At 36.8% G+C, this 26,729-nt stretch overlaps 2 protein-coding genes and 1 long non-coding RNA gene across 4 annotated transcripts; all 3 read left to right on the forward strand.

The window, feature by feature from the left end:
• Positions 1-11,861: 11,861 nt before the first annotated feature.
• PEP (RNA-binding KH domain-containing protein) lies at positions 11,862-19,270 on the forward strand. Its single transcript, XM_022037479.1, has 6 exons — positions 11,862-12,312; positions 13,972-14,221; positions 15,784-15,932; positions 16,015-16,278; positions 16,740-16,934; positions 18,728-19,270. The coding sequence occupies exons 1-6, from the start codon at positions 11,971-11,973 to the stop codon at positions 18,929-18,931; spliced, it is 1,404 nt and encodes a 467-aa protein (XP_021893171.1). The 5' UTR covers positions 11,862-11,970; the 3' UTR covers positions 18,932-19,270.
• A 1,596-nt stretch (positions 19,271-20,866) lies between these two features.
• LOC110811091 (Tautomerase/MIF superfamily protein) lies at positions 20,867-25,750 on the forward strand. 2 transcript variants are annotated; one of them, XM_088208031.1, is made up of 4 exons: positions 20,867-21,159; positions 24,251-24,319; positions 24,682-24,882; positions 25,419-25,750. In XM_088208031.1, the coding sequence occupies exons 1-4, from the start codon at positions 21,049-21,051 to the stop codon at positions 25,452-25,454; spliced, it is 417 nt and encodes a 138-aa protein (XP_088064157.1). In that variant the 5' UTR covers positions 20,867-21,048; the 3' UTR covers positions 25,455-25,750. The 2 variants fall into 2 exon arrangements, with proteins under 2 accessions (XP_088064157.1, XP_021893162.2); XM_022037470.2 differs by lacking the exon at positions 24,251-24,319 and having other exon boundaries at positions 20,874-21,159.
• On the forward strand, positions 21,166-23,410 carry LOC148253098 (uncharacterized). Its single transcript, XR_015813460.1, has 2 exons — positions 21,166-22,956; positions 23,190-23,410. It is a non-coding gene; the product is annotated as an uncharacterized LOC148253098 (long non-coding RNA).
• Positions 25,751-26,729: the final 979 nt, after the last annotated feature.

Below are 26,729 nucleotides of genomic sequence, written 5' to 3' on the forward strand. Positions count from 1 at the left end.
TTTATACATAAATTTAAATGTCCAATAGAGCTACGGAAATGTCCCTTTCATAGCGGTTCATAAAAAAAACGAAACAAACATATGAAAATAGTAAATAAATGTTATACGAAGGTTAACCTCCACTAGCTCTTAATAGGATCCAGAGAACACACATTCACAGCCCTCCTGCTGATTAGGAAATAAGTCTTGATCTTCTTGATCTAAAATGGTTAATAAAAGTGAGCTACACTAGCCCAATAAGAAAATCACATTACTCACCGATACAAAAACTGAAAATTGGTAAAAAAAATGTATAAAACGACTAATGAAGCTCTTAATTTGAGTAAGTTCATTTATCATAAGAAAAACTATTTATTGCATACTTACCGTTATGAGATTTTCACAATTAACCTATAAAGACAATAACTCAAATAACATTATCATTTCTTATACAAGTGAGAAAGAAAAATAATTTTCTTTTTTTATCTACATACTGGTACCTCTGGGGGTCCATAGGGATATCCCCCTACACGTGAATCTAATATTTAAACTTGTTAATTATCCGGCCGTCCCCATACTACGTCTGGTATGAGTGCCAAAAATGTCATTCCTCGATACTCTGTCCGGTATGAGGGTGAACCGGACCGTCCCATACCCTGTCCGGTATAAACTATAAAAATATCATCCATCGACACCCCATCTGGTATGAGGTGACATTCACGGTTGGGTTTTCTATGTGCCCGATCCGTCCCACAATATCCAGTAAGATAACCATTTATTAATTCACATAATCAAACAATTATTCATTTGTATATTAATTTCACGTTTCACAATCAACCGTAAATCATGCAAAACAAGCGATATATGTATCAAGGGAACACAACTGAATCATTTAACTATTTAAATATATTATCATATATTTAAAACTGTATAAGCAAATAATCAGTTAAACATGACAAATAAATAACTAACCGGTTTAGGCTCTATTAGTGACTTGTAATTATTTTCAAAATTTTCTAAAGTTCACAAAATATCATATTATTAATTTTTAAGCTTTAATTCCATAATAGAGAATAGAATGATGAATTTTTACCCAAATCGGTGTTTGAAATACTGTACCTTCTATCGCGCCTCCTTGCAGTCCTCGAATTTATTAAATTTTCTTGTGCAGATTAAACACGCTGTACGTACCTAAAAAATACCCCAAAAATAAAAAATTAGTGTTAAAAATCCCTTTCGGTCAATTTTGAGATTTTGGCACGACGGCGCCGCCGTGCTTCGGTGACAGCACTGTCGCCCGCGACGGTGTTTTGCCTCAGCCTAACTATTTTCAGCTGGTTTAGGCTAGTTTCAGCCAACTTTACATATATCCCTGCAAAAATCAAAACCTACCGATGGTGGTGTTTCTGGGTGCAGTGGCTCTGTTGGCTCTCCTTCGCAGTTGATATTCTTCATTCGGTCAACTTATAAAAAACAGAACGGTGAACACAATAGTGAAAAAATCGTACAAAACAGAAATTGGAAAGGGGCTCATCGGAGGAAGTTGCGGGTTTTGGGCCCCAACGAGCCTGCCGGGCTTCGCTTGTAGTTTTTGGCTCACCCGTCATTCGTTTTGCTCTTATATGACCACATGGGTGCTCGAAATCGAATTTCGAGTGGGTAGAAGAATGTTTACCTTTTTTGGCAGCCGTAGGTGGCTCTAGTGCGGTGGCAGTTAGTGGTCGGCTTCCTTCTCCAGTTGTCTGATTCTTCTTCTCCGGCAGGGGGGCTGGTGGCTAAGGTTTGAGTTCTGTGTGGTGCGAAATATTTATACCCACTTCGCATTAATCTGGACCGCCTATCGCGATCAATTTCATCCGCCCAATCGCGCCTTAAGGAGAAAACGAATATAAATCATTCATCGCGTCTGATCTCGACCGTTCGATCGTGCCCAAGAAAAAAATAAATCTAGACTGTTCATTGTGTTTGATCTCGACCGTTCGATCGTGCCTAAAAAAAATGGATCCGGACAGTCCATGCACGCGGGATTGATCCTGGTGGCCTCCTGCGTGACATCGATGTCAGCGTGCCTGGCCACGCGGTGCGCTCTGGTTCATTGAGGCTGCTGACTGGGCGGTGCTATATGACCAAACTTTTTCTATTTGTACTTTGAGCCACTTTTTTCAATTTTTTTTTTTCAAAAACACTTTCTAAACTCAAAATTTCACCCCTTCTTCCCAACTTATTTTCAATTTCGTTTCTTAATTCGTTTTTTCTCAAAAATTAAATTAAATTAAAATAAAATAAAAAATTTTAATTATTATATATATTCATAATTTGAAAAAATTATCCCAGATAAATTTTTGGACCCGGGTGTTACAACTCTCCCCCGCTTAAAAGAAATTTGGTTCCTCAAATTTGCTGCCTTTTTGCTAGTCAAACAGCTGGGGATACTAGTCCCTAAAGCTTGATTCTAGTTCCCTAATGGCTTCTTCCTGCGTATGGTTCTACCATAGGACCTTGATGAATGAAATTTTTTGGTTCTGGAGTACTTTATTCTTTTTATCTACAATATCTATTGGTACCTCCTCATAAAATAGATCCTTCTAAAGTAAAAGGAGCTTGTGGGATAGGATGTGTGAGGGGTCTGGGTTGTACTTGCGTAATATAGATACGTGAAACACATTATGAACTCTGGATAGCTTTGGAGGTAGTGTCAGTCTGTAGGCAGTCATACCAATCCAGTCTATGATCTCAAATGTCCAATGAATCGGGATTTTAATTTTTTTCCTCTTGCCAAACCTACTGATTCCTTTGAAAGGAGTGACCTTAAGAAACACTTGGTCACTTTTTTCAAATTCCAAATCCCTCCTCTGAGAGTCAGCGTAATTTTTCTGCCTACTCTGAGCTGTCTAGATGTTCTTCCTGATTTTAACTATCTTGGTCGTAGTTTCATCTGCAAAATATGGGCTGAATAATTTCTTATCACCCACTTCTTCCCAACAGATCGGCGATCTGCATGGTCGGCCATACGATACCTCGTACATAGCAATACCGATACTTACCTAGTAGCTATTATTGTAGACAAACTTTATCAGAGGTAGGTGATCATCTCAATGGCCTCCGAAGTCTAAAACACAAGATCGGATAATATCCTCTACTGTGTGAATCGTTCTCTTTGATTTTCCATCGGTTTGAGGGTAGAATGCAGTGGTAAGGGACAATTTTGTTCATATAGTTAGCTAAAAACTAGACCAAAATCAAGAAGTGAACCTGGGGTCTTTGTTAGATACCACTGACACTGGAACTTCATGTAACCTGACTATCTATCGGATATACATTTTTGTTAACTTGTCCAAGGGGTCGGTCATCTTGATAGCTAAGAAGTGAGAAGACTTTGTGAGCTGATCGACAATCACCCAAATGTCATCATGTCCTGTGCTTGTTTTAGGCAACCCTTTTACAAAATCCATTATGATATGTTCCCACTTTTACTTCAGGATTGATAATGATTGAAGTAGCTTGCATGGGCATTGATGCTCCGCTTTAACCTGTTGGTATACTAGACACTTGGTAACAAAGTCAGTTACCTCTCTTTTCATCCCGCTCTACCAAAATCAGGGTCGCATACTTTGATACATTTTAGTACTTTCGGGATGTATAGAGAACTTAGAGGTGTGAGCCTATGTCATGATGTCTTTTTTTAGTTCACTGTCATTTGAAATACACATCTTGTCCTAAAACTTGAGCAATCCATCGACAAAGACTCAAAATTCTGGATGTACTCCCTGTTCTGCATCTTTCTTGAGGGCAGCTATGGTGGAATCGGTTAATTGTACTTCTCTTATTCTCTAGATCAATTTGGGTTGGACAGTCAGGTGGGCCAAGCATGCAACTCTCTTTAAGTCTTGAAGTCGTATCTGTTGTACGACCCCTATTACCTTACATTCAGAAACTATTAGATGAGCTAACATACCTTCACTTTTTTTTATTAACGCGTCAGCTACTACGTTGCCCTTGTCTAGGTGATATAAGATATTACAGTCATAATCCTTGAGGAGGTCTATCCAATGCATCTTGACGCATGTTCAGATCATTATGAGTGAATATGTGCTTCAAGCTCTTATGTTCAGTAAAAATCTCAAAAGTCTTCCATTAGGTAGTAGTACTAGGTCTTCAAGGCATGGATAATGACAGCAAGTTCTAACTCATATATGGGTTAATTTTTCTCATGACTCTTCAATTACCTAGACTTATAGGCTATGACCTTGGCATACTGCATCAGAACACAACCCAACTCTAAGTAGGAGGTATCACTGTACACTGTATAACCCCTTGTCCCACTCGGTAAAGCCAATACGGGTGCAGCAGTCAATCGCTTCTTGAGTTATGTAAAGTTCCTTTTGCAGTCTACGTTCAATTCAAACTTAACATTCTTTTTTGTGAACTGGGTTAATTGAGCGGCTATACTGAAAAATCTTTCTACAAACCTGCGATAATAGTCTGCCATTCCTAGAAAGCTACGAATCTCTTTAACCGAAGTCAATTTCTTTCATCTAAGCATTGCCTCAATTTTTTTGAGATTTACCGATACTCTATCTCTTGATAGGATGTGCCTAAAAAAGGTAGTTTGCTCGAGACAGAAACCACACTAGCTCAATTTGGCATATAATTTCTTATCTCTGAAAACCTATAAAACATTAGTCAAGTGGTGAGCGTGTTCATTTTTGCTCTTTAAATAGATAAAGATATCATCGATAAACACAATGACGAACTGATCCTTGAATTGTCTGAAAATCATGTTCATTAAGTTCATAAAAATGGCTGACGCGTTGGTTAGTCTAAAGGGCATGACCAGGAACTCATAATGTTCGCACCTGGTTCTGAAAGCTATTTTGGGAATGTCCTCTGCCCTGATCTTTACCTGGTGGTAACCTGGACGCAAATCTATTTTGGAGAAGACTTGGGCACCCTGCAACTGGTCAAAGAGATCTTCAATTCTGGGAACGGGTACTTGTTCTTGATCGTGACCATGTTTAATCCACTGTAGTCAATACGTAATCGTAACGTGCTGCCCCTTTCCTTACAACTGTGACTCCGGCACCCCAAGGAGATACACTATGCCAGATGAACCCATTGTTCTGTAATTCATTTATATGTTTCCTCAATCTTCCATCTCGATATGGCTCATGCGGTAATAGGCCACTGAGATAGGCTGGGTGCAAGGCTGGAGATCTATGATGAACTCAACTTTTCTATCCATTGGCAGTCCGGGTAGTTTGTTAGGGAACACATCAAAGAAATCTCAAACTAACAGAATCTCTTGAATGTAAATTTTTTTCTTAGATTTACCTAATGTAGAGAAAATCACAGAGTTAAACACTATGAAATGAGGAAATTACATTTAAATTTTCATTAACTTGTAAACAGCTCTTTGTTAGGAGGATTGAATACAAGTTTCTTGTAGAAACAATCTATGGTGGCGTGGTGTACAGCTAACCAGTTCATCCCCAAGATTACACTAAAGTCCTCTGTGTCAATCTCTATCAAATCTCCACTTAATTTCCTATCTGCTATGTCTATGATACAAACTCTATACATATACACTCCCCTAGTAGTGTCTTACTTCTAGGAGTGGATACAAACAACACAGACATAAGTCTTTCCTGCGATATATTTAAGTTTTGTGTAAAAGTGTCTGAGACAAATGAATGTAGAGCACCAGTATCAATCAAAACATGTGCAAGATGATTACATATAGTGTACGTATCCTGTATCACGTCCGAGTTGGCCTCAACATCCTGTTGAATGAGGTTGCAAATTCTGCCATAGATAGAGCGTCTGACTTGATTTTAGTTTCAGCGAGCACTCTCTCGCGTAGTGATGGGTACTCCCATATGTGCGACAGGTATTATTGAGATGATAACAAGGTCGGTCTATATGATCCTTGCCATAGTGCTTGCAAGTCCTACCACATCTTTTTACTGGAGTATGAGGAGGAGCCTGAGTCACTGGCCTAAGCCTCTTGTTTTGCTGAGCTGGTGCAGTAGGTGCTGGTCTACGGTGTGAGACTAGGGGTTTGGGATTCCCCATTGCTGGAGAAAATATGTGAAGGGTCCTCTCCACTAGTTGTGCCTTGGCACGAACAGTTAAGTAAGTACTGAGCTCAAATACGTACAACTGTTGTCTGATCTCAGGACAGAGACCCAACTCGAACTTCCTTACCTTTCTGCCTTCATTCATCATGCTCTTAGGGGAATATCGGGGCAACTTTAGAAACCTTCAGGCATAATCCAACACAGTTATCTCACCCTGGATAAGATGTGGAAAGTCCATCTCCTTCAAATGTTGAAGGTGCTCTGCGAGGTACTCTGCATTGAAGGTTATCAGAAACTGTTCCTAAGTGACTGGAACGGGTAAGGTGGCCTGCTTGAGTTGCCACCAGCTATCTGCCTCTTGCACAAGCATGTAGGTGACAAGTATAACATTTTATTCAGGAACTACCCCAAGAGTCGCGAAAGCCTTCTCTATATCAGCTAACAAGAACTCGACCTCTTCAAAAGATGATGTCCTTATAAAGGTAGATGAGTTTAGTCTCTTGTACCTCTCAATGTAGTCTGGGTTCATCATGGGTGGAACTGGGTCCTGTGAAATAGGAATTGGGTTGTGCTGGGGAGGGATCGGGTGGCCTTGTGGCGGTGCCGAATGATATGGTGGAGGCACCGAGTTGTATTGTGGCAGCTCCAGATGATGCGATGGAGGCACCAGATTATGCTGTAGTAGTGTCGAATAATACGGTGGAGGAGCAGGGTTATACCGGGGTGGTTCTGAATCTTCTTGCTGCAAGGGTGGCTCAAATTATGGCAGCGAGAGAGGGTTAGATAGCTTCCTCCTTTCCTTCCGGGTCTGCTGGATAAAGATGAGTCTCTCCAGTATCTCAAAGAGTCAGTCGACATCCTCTCGAAGTGAACCATCTAGGGCTACTCGGTTTAGTAGAGGTCTTCCTCTATTCATTTTTTGTACTTGCATTTCACAAGGAAATGTTGAGTGATAATTTTGTATTTGGTATTTTTAAGTATTTGTGTAAGGAATGGTTCTGAGGAACTTGACTCTAATACCAACTGCAGGAATTCGGAACTATGAGGGAAATAAATTCATTAATTTAATGCGGAAGCGTATAATAGCATTATGGTTTACATTCATAAATTTGAAATCCCAATAGGGCTACAGAAATGTCGCTTTTATAGCAGTTCATAAAAAAAAAACGAAATAAACATATAAAAATAGTAAATAAATATTGTAGGGAGATTAATCTCCACTAGCTATTGATAGGATCCGGGGAACACCTACTCGCAGCCCTCCTGCTAATTAGGATCTGAGTCTTAATCTTCTTGATCTGAAATGGTTAATAAGTGTGAGCTATAGTAACTCAATAAGAATATCACAAAACTCAACGATACGGAAACTGAAAGTTGGTAAAAATAAATATAAAATGACTAATGGAGCTTTTAGTTTGAGTAAGTTCAATTATAATAAGAAAAATTATTTATTGCATATTTACCATTATGAGATTTCCACAATCAACCTATAAAGATAATAACTCAAATAACATTATAATTTTTTATAGAAGTGAGCAAGAAAAATAACTTTTTTTTTTAATCTATTTATTGGTTCCTCTTAGGGTCCATGGGGATATCCCTCTACGCGTGACCCTAACATCTAAACTTGTTAATTATTTGACCGTCCTCATACTCCATCCAGTATGAGCGCCAAAAATATCATCCATCAATACCCCGTTCGGTATGAGAGTGAACCAAGCCGTCCCCATACCCTATCCGGTACGAGCGCCAAAAATACCATCCCTCGATATCCCGTCCGGTATAAGGTGACGTTCACTGTAGGGTTCCCTATGTACCCAACCTGTCTACCATCTCTCAGGATATCTAATAATACTACCATTTATTAATTCATATCATCAAGCAATTTTCCATTTATATATTAATTTTATATTTCACAATTAACCATAAATCATGCAAAACAAGCAATATATGTATTAAGGAAACACAACTGAATTATTTAAGTATTTTAATATATTATTATATATTTAAAGCTGTACAAGCAAATGATAAGTTAAACATGACAAATAAATAACTAATCGATTCAGGCTCCATTGGTGACCTGTAATTATTCTCAAAAAATTTTAAATTTCATAGAATATCATATTATTGATTTTTAAGCTTCAATTCTATAACGTGGAATAGGGTGAACGATTCTTACTCGAATCGGTGTCCAAAATACTGTACTTTCTACTGTGCCTCCTGGTGGTCTCCAAATTTTTTAAATTTTTTTGCAAAGATTAAACACGTTCCACATACTTAAAAAATGCCCCAAAAATCTAAAGTCTGTGTGAAAAATCTCTTTCGGCAAATTTTGGGATTCCGGCATGACGGTGATGCCGTGTTTCAGCGACGATATCATTGCCTGCAGCAGTAGTTTGCCTCGACCTAGTCGTTTTTAGTCGTCTTTATGTATATTCCTTCAAAAAAAATTGTTACGGAGCCTTGGTTGGCCGAAAAAATTAGAAAACTGAAACCTACCAATGGTCGGGTTTCCGGGTGCGGTGGCTCCGCCGGCTCTCTTTCGTGACTGGGATTCCTCCTTCGGTCAACTTGTAAAAAATAGAACGGTGAAAAAATCGCATGAAATCCGAATCGAGAAGGGATCATCGGAGGAGATTATGGGTTTTGGGCTGCAGCGGCCTCGTCAGGCTTTGCTCGCAATTTTTTGCTCACCCACCATTCATTTTGCTCCGATTTGGTCATAGAGGTGCTCGGAATCAAATTTCAAGTGGGTAGGATAATTTTTACATTTTTTGGCAGTCGGAAGTGGCTCCAGTGCAGCAGTGGTCGACTTCCTTCTCCAGTGTCTTGTTCTTCTTCTCCAGCAGGAGATTGGCAACAAGGGTTCGAGTTCTGTGTGATACAAAATATTTATACGCATCCCGCGTTAATTTGGATTGTCTATCATGATCGATCTCGTCCGTCTGATCGCGTCTAATGAGAAAATAATCTGGATCGTTCATCGTATTTGATCTCGACTGTTCGATCAAGCCTAAAGGAGAAATAAATTTGGATCATTCATCGCGTTTGATCTCGACCGTTCGATCGCACCTAAGGGAGAAACAAATTTGAACCGTCCACGCATGCGGGATTGATTTTGGACTGTTTGATTGCGGGGCACGCAGATCGCAAGCGTGGCCTCCCGCATAATGCCAAAGTTAGAGCGTCTGGCCACGCAGCATGCTCCGGTTGGTTGAGGCTGCTGACTGTGCGGTCCTAGATGGCTGAACTGTCTTTATTTGTACTTTGACTTATTGTATTTAATTTTTCTTTTAAAAATACTCCCAAACTCAAATTTTTACCATTTTTTTCTAAAATTATTTTTAATTTCGTCTTTTTTTTTCTCAAAAATTCAATCAAATTAAAATAAAATAAATTTTTAAATTATTATATATATATATTTATATATTCATAATCCGTAAAAATTATCCTAAGCTAATTTTCGGGCCCGGGTGTTACAAGCATTGGATATAGCTTCTCAATGATTACAACTGTAAGATTTTATCTCATACGGGTAAGGGCAATGTGGTAGCCGATGCGCTCAACAGAAAAAGTACAGGTATATTGGCTCATTTAATAGTTTTTAAATGCAGGGTAATAGAAGCTGCGCAACGTATATGGCTTCAGAACTTGCAGATAGTTATATGTCTGACCCATCTAATTGTCCAACTTGAATTGATTTAGAAAATAAAAGAAGCCCAATTGACTGATTCCACCCTAGCAGCTCTCAGGAAGGATATAAAACAGGTAGTGAATCCAGAATTCTGAGTCTCTACCAATGGGTTACTCAGGTTTCAGGACAGAGTGTGTGTATCATATGACAGTGAACTAAAAAGAGACATCATGATAGAGACTCATAGCTTAAAATTTACCATACATTTTAGAAATACTAAGATGTATCAAAGTATGAGACCCCGGTTTTAGTGGAGCGGAATGAAAAGTGAAATCGCCGATTTCATCTCCAAGTACTTTGTATGTCAATAAGTTAAGATAGAATATCAATGTCCAGGTGGGCTACTTCAGTCATTACTGATTCCGAAGTGGAAATGGGAATATATCACTATGGATTTGTAGCAGGGTTGTCTAAGGCACACTCAGGACATGATGCTATTTGGATAATTGTTGACCAACTCACCAAGTCCTTTTATTTATTGGCTATCAAAATGACCGACCCCTTAAACAAACTAGTAAGAATTTATATTCGAGAGATAGTCAGGTTATATGGAGTTCCGGTGACAATGGTATCCGATAGAGACCTCAGGTTCACCTCTCAATTTTGGTCTAGTTTTCAATAAGTAATGAGAATAAAACTATCCCTCAGCACAACATTTCACCCTCAAACCGATGGACAGTCAGAACTAACAATTCGCATAGTAGAGGATATGCTCAGAGTTTATGTTCTAGACTTTGGAGGGCATTGGAATGATCATTTGCCCTTGATAGAGTTCGCCTACAATAACAGTTACTAAACAAATATCGGTATGACCCCGTGTGAGACATTGTATGGCCGACCCTGTAGGTCATCGATCTGTTGGAAAGTGGTAAGTGATAGAAAATTGTTTGACCCAAATTTGGTAGAGGAGACCACAACCAAGATAGTTAAAATCAGGAAAAACATCCACACAGCTCAAAGTAGGTAAAAAAATTATGCAGACACCCGGATGAGAGATTTAGAATTTGAGAAGGGCGATCGGGTGTTTCTTAAGGTCATTCCCTTCAAATGTATCAGTAAAAGTAAGAAGAAAAAATTAAATCTCTAGTTCATTGGACCGTTTGAGATCTTGGACATAATTAATACGTATGCTTACATGCTAACACTACCTTTAGAACTATTTAGAGTCCATAACATGTTTTATGTGTCTATGTTACGTAAGTACAATCCAAACCTCTCACATATCCTGTCTCGTGAGCCACTTTCACTTTAGGATGATCTATTATATGAGGAGATATTAGTAGATATTTTAGACAAGAAGAACAGACTACTTCGCAACAGAGAAATTCCCTTCATCAAGGTCTTATGTCATAATCACGTAAGGGACGAGGTCACTTGAGAAGTAAAATCAGATTTCAGAGCATAGTACTCCCAACTGTTTGACTAGTGAGAGGGAAAAAATTTGAAGGACCAAATTTATTCTTAAGAAGAGGAAAATTGTAACACCCAAGTCCGGAATAATTTTATAATTAATAAAATTATACATTTAAATAATTTTATTTTATTTTATTTTAATTTTTGTGAAATTTTTGAGGAAAATAGAATTATAAACGAAATTGAAAATAATTATGAGAAAAAGTAGTGAAATTATGAATAAAGGGGTGTTTTTGAAAAAAAAATTAAAAAAGAATATAGCCACGTAATTTCTAAAATAAATTTAATAAATGCATTTAAACTAAAAGGTTCATGATTGTTAAGAACATAATTATTATATATAACTTATGTTATTTTTATTATTATGTGCTAATTATGTGGTAGTAAGTAGCAATAGATTTCAAAATATTAAGTGTGTATAATACAATGAAGATTTTCAGAATAATAAAAATATAATTATATTTAGATTAAATTGGCATTAGTCCTGCCTGGGCCATTTAAAATAAGTCTCTAAGATCACCTAGCCACCACTGTAATTTGCCAAGGAGAGAGAGAAATTTAAAAAAAAAGCCAAATAATTTTCGAAAGAGAAATAAGGAACACGTCGTCGTATTGACAGTTCATCAATTCCAGAAACGCAACGTCGTCGTATTGGTACCCATCGATTCCTGAAAGTCTGCAACCCTCAAAATTCTCGCTTTTTGAGTAATGGCATTTCATAAACCTTTTCTACTTAACCCTTTTCTTTCTCCCTGCATCACTCTTTCTCGCTCGCTCGCTCGCTAGCTAGCTCGGTTATTCGCTTTTATGGCCACCACTGCAACAGCGAACGGCTCTAAACAAGATCCAGAACCGACAGCCACGGGGTCCGACCCGTTATCAACAGCTGCAGAGTACAACCAGTCCACGACCCGAAATCCCGCAAGCGACTCCGAACCAACTATGGCAGCGGAACCCACAACCACGGGCAACGTAGCTGTAGAGAAATGGCCGGGATGGCCGGGAGACTGCGTGTTTCGGCTAATTGTTCCGCTCGTGAAGGTCGGCAGCATTATCGGGCGCAAGGGCGACCTCATTAAGAAGATGTGCGAAGAGACCCGTGCTCGCATCCGAGTTCTTGACGGCCCGGCCTCCTCTCCTGATCGTGTTGTATGTCTCTTCTCTTTTCCGCGTTCTGTATTTGTATATTTAATGTTTTCATGTTTATTTTCTTCCTGTTCGCTATATATTCTAGGGTTTTCTTGCTTCAATTATATGCATAGCTCGATACTCCCTTAAATTGTTTCCATTTCACGAGTTCCACTGTGCTTTGTTAACAAACTAGACAAAACGAAGCTTGAATGCTGGGTTGAAGTTTTAGCATTACGTGTCTAGTAGTGATCATACTCCAGCAAAAATAAACTGAGAAGAAGTTTGTCTTGCACCGAGAATAGTTTGTTGCAGTAGTTGGTATTTATCATTTCGCCAACTGTTTGCCTTAGTTTTGGTTTAACAAAAGGAAAATTTATCTTCTGATTGACCTCATGTAGATTAGGATTCCGTTTAATTAGTGGAAATTAAGGGCATTCTTTCTTCAGAGAACTTTAGGATTTTACACTTTCTTGGTTTCTTTGGGTTGGCACAAGTTCCTGTCTCCAGAAAGTAACTAAAATAAAAAACACTAGTGCAACAATAAGGTTACTGGAAATTAAAGTCAATCCTTTTTCAGGAATGGCTTAGAGATTGTTGTTGTATGGGATCTGTATTCTTTTATTCATTGTGAATAAATGACTTTTTCTCCAAAAAAAAGACATGAGTAAACGACCAGTATTATGCTAAATTGAGGAATCAACAATGAATAAATCCTCAAGTCTCGTGTAAAACTGAGAAATAACTAATAAGTGGGTTATCAAGTGTCACTTCTTTCTTCAAGTGTTCTGTTGTGTCATCTTAACTCACCTTAACTGAGAAAATGCTGTGGGAAACCAACCATCGGGTCATGTTTTAGCCTGACTTATTGGTTATATGTTATGAACATACATTAACAAAAGAGAAAAATGAGGCACGTGTTAGTTTAAGTGTGAAGTAGGCAAGAAGAACTGCACAAAAGAACAGAGAGCACAAAGAATAGACCAAGTAAATGCAATAAATAAGACAAAAAAAGAAACTTGTCAGGGAAATCACGAACAGAGTTGTAACTTGCAATAATTTAAGTAACCGTTAAAACTCTTGCAAGGTATGCAAACAACTCAACTTATGAACACTTAGACCTGCCTTTGTACAATTAGATACAAAATCATCTATTTTTGAAACAAGAATTAAAGTAGTAGATCTTTTAGCCCCTTATCGTCGTGGAGGAAAGATTGGACTTTTTGGAGGAGCTGGAGTGGGTAAAACAGTGCTCATTATGGAATTAATCAATAACATTCCCAAAGCTCATGGGGGTGTATCCGTATTTGGCGGAGTAGACGAACGTACTCATAAAGGAAATGATCTTTACATGAAAATGAAAGAATCTGAAGTCATTAATGAATAAAATCTTACCAAATCAAAAGTGGCTCTAGTCTATGGTCAGATGAAGGAACTGCCGGAAGCTCGTATCCAGGGATAGATGACTAAAACAGTTTCAGACTTCTGCCTTTCAAAAAAAAAAAAAAAGAGAACATTTTCTTTTCTATAGTTAATTATGCAACTGTCCCCCAAGCTCCAGGGGCATGATTAATTTTTATTTTGATTCTTGGTAGCTGATTTCTTTCTCTAAGATATTAGCACAGACAAACATGTATTCGGCCATTTTTACTCTGTTTCTTTTTAAAAAATTCTATTCAGGTGCTAATTTCCGGAAAGGAAGAGCCAGATGCACCTCTCTCCCCTGCAATGAATGCAGTATTAAGAATTTTTAAACGTGTTTCTGGATTACCTGAAGATGGTAGTGATGCTAAAGCTGCTGGACTTGCATTTTGTTCAATCCGACTGTTGGTGCCATCCACACAAGGGATCAATCTCATCGGAAAACAAGGCTCGCTAATTAAGTCAATACAAGAGAACACTGGTGCATCAGTTCGCGTATTCTCAGGAGGTATGTTTTAAATTTTGAGTATTGAAGCATCAATCATATGTGGTATTACCCTTTTATTCCCAAACATGTTTCTGGATTGCAATACCGAATTTCTGATGCTTTATGATATTCCATCACAATGGATCTCAGCAGTTGTGCAAGGCAGGATGAACTTTGATATTTTCAGTGAATGCGCTCTTTTTGCTGAATTAACATGTATAAATTTCGCTAATCAGGAAATATTGGAGATCCACGCATTTCAATTGCAGTATTGTCACAATAGAACTGAAATGTGTCTTTCGTTTCTTTTCTTCTCTTCCCTTCACTTGCACAGAATAAAATGAAACGTGAAAGTGCTGTATTATAGGTCACAATAATCAGTTTACTTGGGGAATGAGGATTAGGGGATGAACTTAGAATCTATATAGAAATTTTTAGATATCACTTTACACCTAAGAAATATCCTTAACTATCTTGTGATAATATCATTGTAAACACGACAGAGAAAAGAAACAAAACATTGTTGGGTTACTGGAAGAGTTGTTTGTCTATTGAAGCTCCTTTCAATGGTGTTGCATAAAGTTGTATTAGAAGATTGAGACTCCTCTATGGAAGTCAAAGCCACATTAAATGGATTATGCTTTGGGTACATTGTTTTGGGTCATGACAATATTAGAGATGAGGATTTTGGGGATGTTATTAATATCCTAACAGATTTGTAAATTTGTAAATGGGTGGTACCCCCATTGGTGCCCTGTTAATTTATATTCACACTTTTTATCTAAAAAAAAAAAATGATGCCGGTGATCTTTCTTTCACTCTTGGTGCCGCCAAGATGTGTCAAACAATAGACCAAAGGGCGGTATTTATTATGATCATCAGCCACATTATCAGTTGTGCAAGTTCCATCGTGATTTGGGTTATCTTCTCATAGCAGTCTCTCCGTGTTCTACTCCAACATGTAGGGTGTCTTTCTTTGGGCATTAATTTAACCCATGTGGTCAGGCTTCCCTTGCCTGGAACAGGAGATTTCTTTGCCTTTAGTATTAGGTCCATTGGAAGCTGGCTTTGAGCCAATAGCAGGAGATGCGGTTTGTTCTTACATGCTGTTTTTTTTTTTTTTCGAAATAAGTTCTTACATGCTGTTTTTACACCATATTTGTCACTGTCTTTCTTCTAGAAGTTTATTCCTTGGTTGGAGTTTTTTTTTTCTTGGTAATTGAGTAGTTCAATATTCTCCTACATCAAGAGCAGCATTATGAACTTCTAAGTAGCAGTGTATGCCTATTAGTCTTGAATAATTTTATTACTCCTAATAGTTTGGAAGAGCTTGGCCATTGATCATCAAGTTTTAAACCCTTTATCAATAAGGTTCAGGGTGTGCTTAAGTCAATTATAAGGGTCTTTGAGCTTCTGATTCTTTCATCCCAAGATGTGAAAAAAAATATCTTATGGTCCCATCCATCTTTGTTACGATTTTTGATGCAGTCTTCATTGATTTTTGGACATCTTCCTATCATTTTTGGTGTCACATAACATCTTTCTGTAATTAAACTGGGCACATGATAATTTTTGTCTGTCAGATGATACACCATTTTATGCTGCGGCAGATGAGAGGATTGTAGAATTGCAGGGAGAAGCTCTGAAGGTCCTCAAAGCTCTAGAAGCAGTGGTGGGACACTTGAGGAAGTTTTTGGTTGATCGAAGTGTCCTTCCTCTTTTTGAGAAGAATGTAAGCTTGATTTTTCTATTAATTCCCAGTAAGATATATTTCTTGCTGTGCAATGTGCTAATTTTGTCATCTTCAAATTTAGCATAATGCAACAGTCTCTCAAGATCGCCAAGTAGAAACATGGGTTGACAAGCCATCGCTGCATGCTTCTTCTCAAAGTGGAAGCATAACTGATTATCCTCTCTCAGCTAGGAGGGAGTCTTTGTTTCTTGAACGTGAAACTCAGTTAGAATCACAAATTCAGCCATCTGGAATCTCACTTTTTAGTCAAGATCCTGCACTTCCAGTGATGCGTTCTTCTGGACTTGGTCGTGCTGGAACTGCCGGTGCTCCCATTGTTACACAGGTTGGTTTCCTTCTACAAGTTCCAAAGTTTCTTGTTGACTTAAAATGTTTGTTCTAATCATATTATGGTCTGAAATTAAGTTGTAAGAGGATTAGACAATTATGCTATGATATAACTGCGTGAATAGCAAATGGGTGTTTAAAAGTTTATTCTTGCTGTCTCAATGTTTGAAATGCATTCTGCAGACACAATTTTGCTTTATAGACATGTCAAATGCTATTAATCATGCTGGTTCAAGTTGATAATTAGTAGCAAAATGCGATAAGCTGTAATCAGTTTCACTGTTTGTTTAGTTGTAAACATCTCTCCAATTTTGATGCTATTCTCTATTGTTATAACTGTTTTTACAAATTTAAAATGGGGCATGCAGGAGGAGCTGGGTTTTAGTTGAGCTTCATTTGGATTTGTAGTTTTTCTATACCATCAGTCTCGTCATATCTTATGTTGTCTTATATAATTAGATTGCTCAAACAATGCAAATACCATTTGCTTATGCTGAGGACATAATTGGAATTGGAGGAGCCAATATTGCATATATTCGTCGGACTAGTGGAGCCATCATAACTGTGCAAGAGAGCAGAGGATTGCCTGATGAAATGACAGTAGAAATTAAAGGCACTTCATCTCAAGTTCAGATGGCTCAACAACTCATTCAGGTTAGAGAAGTCTATTTATTTATGTCTAACAGAAATTAGATACTTTTGTTTGTTCTCCCTTGATGCGGTACGTTAAGTTGAGCAAGCATTCTTTGCTGAAATTAAAAATATTCAGATGAGAGTTTGTGAACAGAAATTTCATATAGTTCTCTTCCTTGGAGATATTAATTTCAGTGAGTCGTTGAGCTATTATCTGTCCATCCCCTGACTTCTCTCTTTCTGTTTTACAAAATTGATTACAAATCTTCCATAGAGTTATCACTATCCTCACTTCTAATTCTGTAATGGTAGAAATTCAACTCCATTCTTGAAAGTAGGAGTTAATTTTTTTACTACCAAAAAGTTCAGTGACTCAAAACAGTAATTTCTTTTTGAGAGAGAAAGATAGAATTAATATTAGCAAGGCACAAGAGGGTACCATGAAAGAAGATTTACAGGTTGAGACAAGAAACTAAAGTATCTATGAGGTTCCCTAAATTTCTTTCTTTGCTGAGAGGCCGACCGTTAAACAGAAAACCCATGTTACGGAACCATTAATCTCTAATGTTAGCAAAAGAGACATAATGCCAGCCCTCTTGTTCATTTCTTTCCAAATGACCCAAATGACCTAAATGATAGCCAACATAGTGAGGGAGATAAGCTTTTCCCAGGTCTTGCACACCCTAATGACATCCCATGCCCATAATTCATCTAAACAAGCCACTGGCACCCAGGATCGGTTTAGGAAGGACAAAGATATCCCATAGCCTTCTAGTCTCAACACACCAAGGAAGGTGATGGTTAGGGGATTCACTTTCTTGGAAACACACATTGGATACCCATTAATAATGAGCTTTCCCTGCTTTCTCAAATTACCTATCTTAAGAATAACTGAACCAGTAATTGTGTTCTTATTATGCATGTATAAGAATCAGAAAGAGAAAATCATTGGGAATTAATTAGGAAATGAGCTGAACTTAGCCGTCTAAAGAAATTTTCTTTTTCTAGATTCTCCATTTCTGAGAAAGTATTTGGACTTTCTATCTTACTGTCAGCCAAAATAGACTAGTAAAACTTTTTTCCTTGTATTTTCCTGTTACTTGGATTCTTTAATGGAATTTCTATTACCTGAAATCATGACATATAGCAAAAATTATGCGTCCAGTGGTTCCAGATCCTAAGATTTTTTACCAAGGGTTTATTCAAAAAGAAAAAGAGATTTTTAATCAAGGGTCACAGGCTTCATATTAGCGAGAATCTAGGAGATCTGATGGATATTTTGTTAGGTTTGTAAATGCTATGTATATAGATGGCACCCCTTCAGAAAAAAAAAAAAGGGTAATCTTGCTAAAGTAACATCACTTGTTCCAGTTTTAATAGCTTTACTATCTTCATCTGGAATCCTCAATGCCCATGTGTATTTCTGAATGCTATGCTGTTTTCCATTGCCAATCTCTGATGTCGAGCTATTGGCTCCTTTTAGCATAATTTAACAATTTTGGTCACGAATTTAGATTTTTAATGCTAGTGTTATGCCAGTAGGTAAATTAATTGAACAATTAGCAAGTAAGAACAAAAACATACATGTTTTGGCTAATTGCGCCTGCTTTCATAGGAGGGATGGATCTTGCATTCACTATAGGGAAATTCTGGAAAGTACAGATTAGATATCTCGCCAAACTCTAGCCTCAAATATACACAAATCTCATTAAGTTCTAAATAATCTGGTTTTGAGAGCAAATGTTGTAGGTAAAATGTGAAATCAAAGCACCTTAGCAATATCTGATGTATACTTTCATTATCTTGTCTGTTAGGAATTCATGAGCAATCACAAAGAACAAATTTCGAGCAGCTACGGCAAGATCGACACTGCTTACAGGCCGTCCCCCTATTCTCAGTTGAGAAGCACAGCTTACACACCATCTTCGTCGTCGATGTCAGGACAGCCCTATAGTGGTGGTGGCAGTGGGGGTTACGGAACATCTGGCCTTGGGAGCTACAGTAGTTACAGGCTTTGAGTTTAGACCATGGTGAACTTATATTCAGATTTAATTTTCTCCCCAGGTTGCGCCTCCTGGTGCGATGATGTCTGACATAAGCAGATAATATTTACTGGTAATTTTTGAGGTAGCTAAGGTAGGGGAGAAAAATCGAAGATGTAATGAAGTAGGTGCTTCTTTTTTTTAACTCTCCATATAAATGATGTAATGAAGTAGGTGCTGTTTTCCTTTTATGTTTAACTATATCCTTTCTGAACCAAAAAAAATGATTAAACATGCTATGCCTCTCAGAATCCAGAGTGTTAAATTGTTTCAATATAATTCAAGTGAAAATCAATAGTGACTTGAGTTAGTGTATTTCTTGTAATTTGTTTGTTTGTTTTAATTATTTATTGGGTCGGTATTAAATTGTTGTAATTTGTATCTTTAATTTAAAGATGGTACAAGGTAGGAATGTCAGAAATTGTTTGTGACTAGTTGCTTGCATGTTAATCATTTTCTAAAATTGTTATTTCTTAGATATTTGCATCTAAAATGTATTAATTATATTGTCTATTTTGGGCAGGGACATAAAAATGATAAAAAAAAATAAAATAAAATAAAATAAAGTTTGAAATGGATAAAAATATTTTTCAACAGTGCTGGATTATTATTATTATTATTTTTTATTTCTAAAATCTCAAGATTTTAATGTTTATATATCTAAAAAGTTATTGTTAATGTCGGTGTAATTACATCCAAATTCCAAGATAATTTTTTTAAAAAAATTTCAACATTTGGTTCGAATCTATTATAAAGAGTATTTGGAATTATAGTAAAATGATTCTTAATAATTCCAAATGAATTACTGGAAAAAGGAGACAAAATTTGGTTTTGACATGATATTTGCTGTGTGGCCAAATGAGTCTTCAAAGCCAATTCTCTCACATTTTTACCATTGCTAGAAACAAAAATATTCTTCTTAAAAATGTTTATGGCATCAGCTCTTCTTTTGCCTTTGGAATGTGGCTTGTCACCAAGAATTTGAAAGACTGGGAGGTTGAAGAGTACGAAGAAATTCTCAAAATCTTTGCTGATGTCAAAATGGGTACTGAAGTTTATAAATTAAGATGAAATTTAAGTAAAAATGATTCCTTTACCGTTAAATCTCTCTATAAAAATTTGATAGACAAAAACTCTACTACTATCTTTCCTCAAAAAAAAAAAATAAAAAATTTTGGAATAGTTTTTGTTGCTCTAAGAATTTTGGTGTTTGCTTGAGAAGCTGTTATAGATTCTATTCTCCAGCTTGACAACCATGTGAGAAGAGGTTTTACGATGGCTAATTAGTGTGTCCTTTACAAGCATACTTGCAGCCATCTTCTTTTCTGCTAATCGTCCTATGAACCATGGATAATGGTTTATAAGTTTCTCGGTGTCTCTTGGGTTATAACCGGTTCTGTTAAGGGTGAATTGTTCGCTTGGTAATATCTCACTTTAAGTAAAAAATGGTATAAATTTATTCTTTTAACGATTATATAAACTATATAGAAAGAAAAAAATTATAAAATTTTTTAAGATAAAAAAAAAAATTTGTCACTATTAAAATTAGATAATTTCATTTTTTTTTTGTTCTAATCATTCTTGGTCGCACCCCTAAATCTTGTGATGATCTTGAATATATTTTAGATATAATTATTGATCTGTAAATATTATCTTTTGTACATAAACATTCTAACTAATATTACTATTCATTTTTATTTTAAAAAAAATAGTTATTTTGTATGCAAATATTAAATTATAATTTACATATACATAATTAATCAATTTTATTTATTTATTTTTTTAATTTTGTACATATTAAGTACAAAAATATTTATTTAAAATTGATATATAGTCTATTTTAATTCAAAATATTAAAATTTTATATTATTTATATTGTATTTATGTTACTGTTATATACAACAAAAATCTAGAAGAAGAAAATACATACATATATCGAACTAGAAAAAAAATCATGGCGGGGACGCAGAGGACAGATACTACAAAATAACGGCTAGAAAAAAGAAGCCAATAAGCTGACAGCCATTATCCCGCTAAGCTTCATTAGAAGCCACCCGTTCGAGGAGAGGATCAGAGGAAGAAGGAAGAAGAAGATGCCCACCTTGAACCTCTATACAAACGTGCCAGTGGATGCAGTCACGGTTTCTGACATTCTCAAGGACGCCACCAAGGCTGTTGCTAAAATCATTGGCAAACCCGAATCAGTTAAGACCCCATACCTTTCTATCTCCCGCATGTATATAGCCAAACATGTACATGTTTACTTCTACATGGGTGTGTTAGTCTCTAGAAATTTTGCCATCGTTGGGTAGTATGTTTCAGTGACTATCAACTGTTTGACGAAATTTCTGACTGAAATTTCGCGTGATATTCTTAGCCAAACGCTGAGTGAAAATCTGTTACTTATGAGGAAGGACGGGTCTCTTTCGGCAATTTGGGTTATTGAATTAGTGTCGTTAAATTTGGGATATTCTTCACGGGTCTTCTCTTTGTTGCTCAGTAATGTGATGGTTGGTAGTTCGTTTTAGTGACTATTACTTGTTTGACAAAATTTTTGGATGAAATTTTGGTGTTATATCCTTAGCCAAATGTTAAGTGAGAATATGTTGGTTTATAAAAAAAAAGTATATGAGTTCTTGCAATTTGGGTTATTGGTGTATTGATGGTTTGATTAAATTTGGGGATATTGATGCGGGATCGGTAAGAGATGAGCTTAGGGCTTGGGAAGGCATATGTAAAAAAAAAAGTCTGTATATCTTATTCCTTTAACTATTTTTTGGGTAGTCTGCAAAGAAAGAAACAGAATGGCGTAATAGGGGATAAAGAGTAAGATATCTAAAAGTAGGGACAGATGGATATACTGTTCTGTTTCTTTGATTTTGGGTCATGGCATTTATGGGATGAAATATTTTGAGAATGTCATAGGATATTTACTGAAATATAGATATTTGTAAATGGGTGGCACCCACTTAGTGCCATATTATTAATATACTGTATATAATTTTTATTTTTAAAAAAATTTGGGATATTGCTCAGGGTCTTCTCTTTGTTATGTGTTTGCTAAGTCAAGCGGCAAGCATTTGGTGAGTGTGAGAATCTATGTTGAGAGCTCGATCTTCAGTTGGATTTATATATAAAAGAAAAGAGCAAGCTACTAGCATAGTTATTTTCATATGCTTTATCCTTATAATATTATTTGATGTTTGGTCTAAGCCGTAACCATAAACCTTTTGACCTAGTTCATCACTACGTAAGTGTGAGAAGTCCAAATGATTAATACCATTTAAGAAAAGCACAGGACCACACGAAACATTAGATGAAACCCCACCTGTAGCGCCCGGAAAGGGGCCGAAAAAAAAAAAAAAAAAAAAAAGCCACGTCGGCAGCCACGTCAGCAGGCCCGGTCAGCAGTCTTGGCCAACCGGGACCTGCCACATGGCAAGACCACGTCGTTCCGAAACGGGCCACGTTGGCGATCCGCGTAGGCGCGATCGGACGGCCCAGATCAAGCGTGTGATCGGACGGCTCAGATTTAATCGCACGAACGGCCCAGATTAAAACAAAATGGACGGCTGAGATCAAAAGGGCAAAGGGTTATAAATAGAACTCCCACACCAGACCACAAACCCTAGCCGCCTGCCGCTCGCCGGAGAAGACGAACCAGAAGCCGGCCGCCGCCACCCGCCGCCGCACCGGAGGGATTTCCGACCGCCGATCGAGGTAAATTCCATACCCCCGACTCGTTTTTCTACGCTGATTTCTCCAGTGGCCAAATCGGAGCCAAAATTCCGGCCAAACAGCCGAAAAACACGGCCGAAAGTCAGCGGCGCCGCCGCGCCCCTTCTCGGTTTTTGCCTCCGATGAGGCCCTTCCCGGCCTCCGTTTAATGCAATTTTTATATCACCGTGATCACCATTCTTTTCTCTATAGGTTGATCAGAGCCGAATCACCAAAACACGAACTTCACCGGAGAGCCGCCGTACCCGAGAGCACCGCCGCCGGTAAGTTTCGGTTTTCCGTAAATTTTCGGCCCCTCGAGGGCCGTAGAGTTGTTTTATCGCAGGAACCAATGCGAGTGTGGCCGAATTCGGCCGGAAACGGCCAACCCGAGGCAAACCGCCGCCGCAAGCGGCGGCGCCGTCGCCGGAGCACGGCGGAGCCGCCGTGCCGGAGTTGCGATTTGGGTCGAAAGGGGTCCTGGGCCTAATTTGGGATTTTTTTGGAACACGTGCAGGTACTAGTGGTGTGTTTCAGTTCCCCGAGAAAAATTCAGGGAAAATTAAGGACAGCCTGTAAGCGCACTGTGAAGCCGTGTTCGGAACCCGAAACGAGTAAGGACCCCCCACCCTATTTCCTATCACGGTATTAAAGCTTAATAAATAATTAAACAGTATTTTGAGACTTTATAGATGTATAATTGATTGAGGTTGCCAATGGAGCCCGAGTCTGATACAATGTTGGTCTGTTATTGTTTGATCTAATTTTCAGTATTAAATGCAGTATGAGGTTTAATGTTTTCATTTTATAGTTTCGTGTGCATATTTTACTGTTTTATTGATTATTGGTTGAATGACTGAAATACCGATACTGTATGTTGTCTGTTTGGCATGAATTACTGTTTTACTTATCTAAATGCGAATTGATGATGCTGATTGAGGGAAAGAAGAATGGAAGATTGTATAAATTGATAATTGTGTAATGGGGTCAGCCTGACTAGATATCTTGGGAGATGGTGGACGGACCGGGTCCGTAGGGGACCCTACCGGGATTATGGTCTCTCATACCGGACGGGGTATGGAGATCTTATGTGTTTTGGCGCCCATACCGGACGGGGTATGGGGACGGCCCGTTTCACCATCATACCGGACGGGGTATTGAGGTTTACAGTTTTGGCACTCATACCGGACGGGGTATGGGGACGGCCCTGGAATCTGATTACAAGTATTAAGGGTAACGGGTAGCGGGACCCCTATGGATCCCCATGGATACTAGTAGGCTGGTGAATGAGGAAAAGTAATTGTGAAATGATTGAATTGCAAAGGCGTGATAAGTATTATGTTACACAGTTTATATGATTTCATGATGATGATAATGTTATTGCTTTCGTATATTGTTTTATGAATTTCATCGAGGTAAGTGAATGGTAAAAGGTTTTATTACTGATAAATGAGTTTATTGTAAATTATGCTCCATTGGTCTTTTTGTGTTTTCTACCCACCTTTATCTCCGTGACGGTGAGATATCGTGATGTCCTTACTGGGCTAGTGTAGCTCATTCCTTATTTAATCATTTCAGATCAGGAAGACATTGTTCCCAAGCCCGTTCCGCAAGAAGACGACGAAGGGGACGCCTAAAGACTCCAAAGTCATATTCATAGTTTACTTTCGAATTTCTCTTTTAGTTAGTTTGATCTTTTATATTTTGAGCACGTTTTTCTGGTTTCAGTGTAAGGGATGTTAATCGAATTTTGACTTCGCTTCCGCATTGACATTTTTAATATACATTTCATTTAAAATTTCCGGGGCCGTTACACCACCAATAAGTTTTTCAATTCTCAAACTTAAAATGCATTGCTTGAAGTACTAGCTGTATACTAGTTGACATAATTTTTGTTAAATTGATGTTGGTAAAGTATTGGTCTTTCATAAGTTGGGTTAATGGGTATATATGCATAATTTTGTTAAAATTTTGGGATAATGCTCATAATCTTCTTCTTTGTTGTTCAGTACGTGATGATTTTGGTAAATGGTGGAGTGCCCATTGCATTGGCTGGTTCAGAGGGCCCAGCAGCATATGGAGAATTGATCTCGATTGGTGGACTTGGGCCAAGTGTTAATGGAAAGCTGAGTTCAACAATTGCTGAGATTCTTCAAACTAAGCTTTCAATAGATAGCTCCCGCTTCTACATCAAATTTTACGATGCTCCAGTAAGCTTACAGCTTAGTGTTTTTGGTTTCATTCTGTATCATGAATTAAAAGATAGCATTATAAGATTGAAAAATTGATTCTATCATGAATTAAAAGACTGGCATTTTGAATCAAAGTGAAAAATTTCTTTGAAGTTTGTTCTGAAGGGATCAAAATGTTAAAATAGAGAAATCAATTCATGTCTCATCAATGCACTTAAACAACTCGCTGTTGCTGATGTTTAAATAATAAATTGTGTCGTTTTTTCAAACTTTTAAGGAAACTGGTTACAATCAATTACTTCGTACACTATTAAAATCAATTTTGTGTTCGAACTTCTAACTATATCTTCTATGCTTGATCCATGCATTCAGCAAGGTCTGACCCCCAAGAGAGATGTTAATACTTAAATAATAGGTTGTATAATGCACATTGTGTGCCCATGCACATTGTGTGTATGATATGATGCACATGCTTGGCTTATCATTATGAAATTTGAAGAATAGTTTTTGCTTAATACAAATGCTCATCTTCTTTCTCTTCTTTCTTGGCCTAGCGCTCGTTCTTCGGGTTCAATGGTTCAACTTTCTGAGAAGAGCTTCCATTTCAGGCAACACATAGCCGAAGCAAGTGCAGAGCTAAAGGTCAAACGACATTGACTAATGAGTTGAGTCATTTTCCTTTTTTCTTGAGAAAAATTATAAAAAAAATAGATTGTACCTGTGAATTATTATCTTAATGCCTGTAAATTCCTTAATAGCTGAGTATCTTGAATCTCCTTCTTATCCCATTCTTTATGTAGCATCTGATTTGATTTCTTTATCGTTCTGTGCTGCAACTCATTGTTTAATGATTAGAAGTTTTATGTCAAAATTTAAGTTTGAGATCTCCAAGGCGTTTACTTTGGCAAAGAGGTCTTCTTCCTAATATGATCGCTTAAATTTCAATTTTTATGAATAATAGTTTGAACTAGAATTATTAGTTTGGAATAGGGTGTCTATAAAATTGTCCGAAAGAGATAAATCACTTAATACAATTTTGATATATTGATTTAATTCAATATAATTTTATACTGACACAGTAGTATAATGGTTAAAATTATTACATTTTAATTTAAAAATTACAAATTTATATTTTATTAAAAAGATAGAATTTATCATTTTATAAGTGTATTATGAATTGATAGTGATTCATTTACTGAAAAAATAGAATTTATTACTTTATAAGTGTATTATGAGTTAATAATGATTAACTGATAATATTTAATTCAACAAGATCAAATGTGTAATCTATTAATTCTGTAATTGAGATGCAACAATCAAATTGAATTTAGTTTTAAAGTAATCATTAAGTATACAACTGAAAAAAATATTATATGACTATCGTATTTTTTTTAGTTGAGATAATTATAATGAGATTAAAATTTAATTTATTTATTTTTTAATAAAAAATATAACTTCATATGAAATTTTGATTCATTTTCTATCAATCGTGTATTTCCTTTGGTATTACACAACTAAGGAGGCTTTGAAAGGCGGGTGATATTTGCTTTGCTTATAATAGCTTTTATTATAAAATTGAATTTATAAATATTATATACACAAATAGTAAAAGATTAAATTTGATAAATATAAATACACCAATTAGAAATTAAAATCATATCTTCGAACAGCAAACAATGATAAATTCATATATAAAGAAAAAATTATTAAAATATATAATTACAATTTTATAGAGCAAAAATAGAAAATAAAATAAATAATAAAGAGAGAAATTTATTCAGGCCTGTTGACTTCACAAGAAATTAAAGCAGCTCTAAATTATATATTGTTTATATTTGAGTTTATATTTAAATTTGTTTATAAAT

This window comes from Carica papaya, chromosome 7 (genome assembly GCF_054855325.1).
Source record: "Carica papaya isolate Zhongbai chromosome 7, ASM5485532v1, whole genome shotgun sequence".
Classification (NCBI taxonomy): Eukaryota; Viridiplantae; Streptophyta; class Magnoliopsida; order Brassicales; family Caricaceae; genus Carica; species Carica papaya.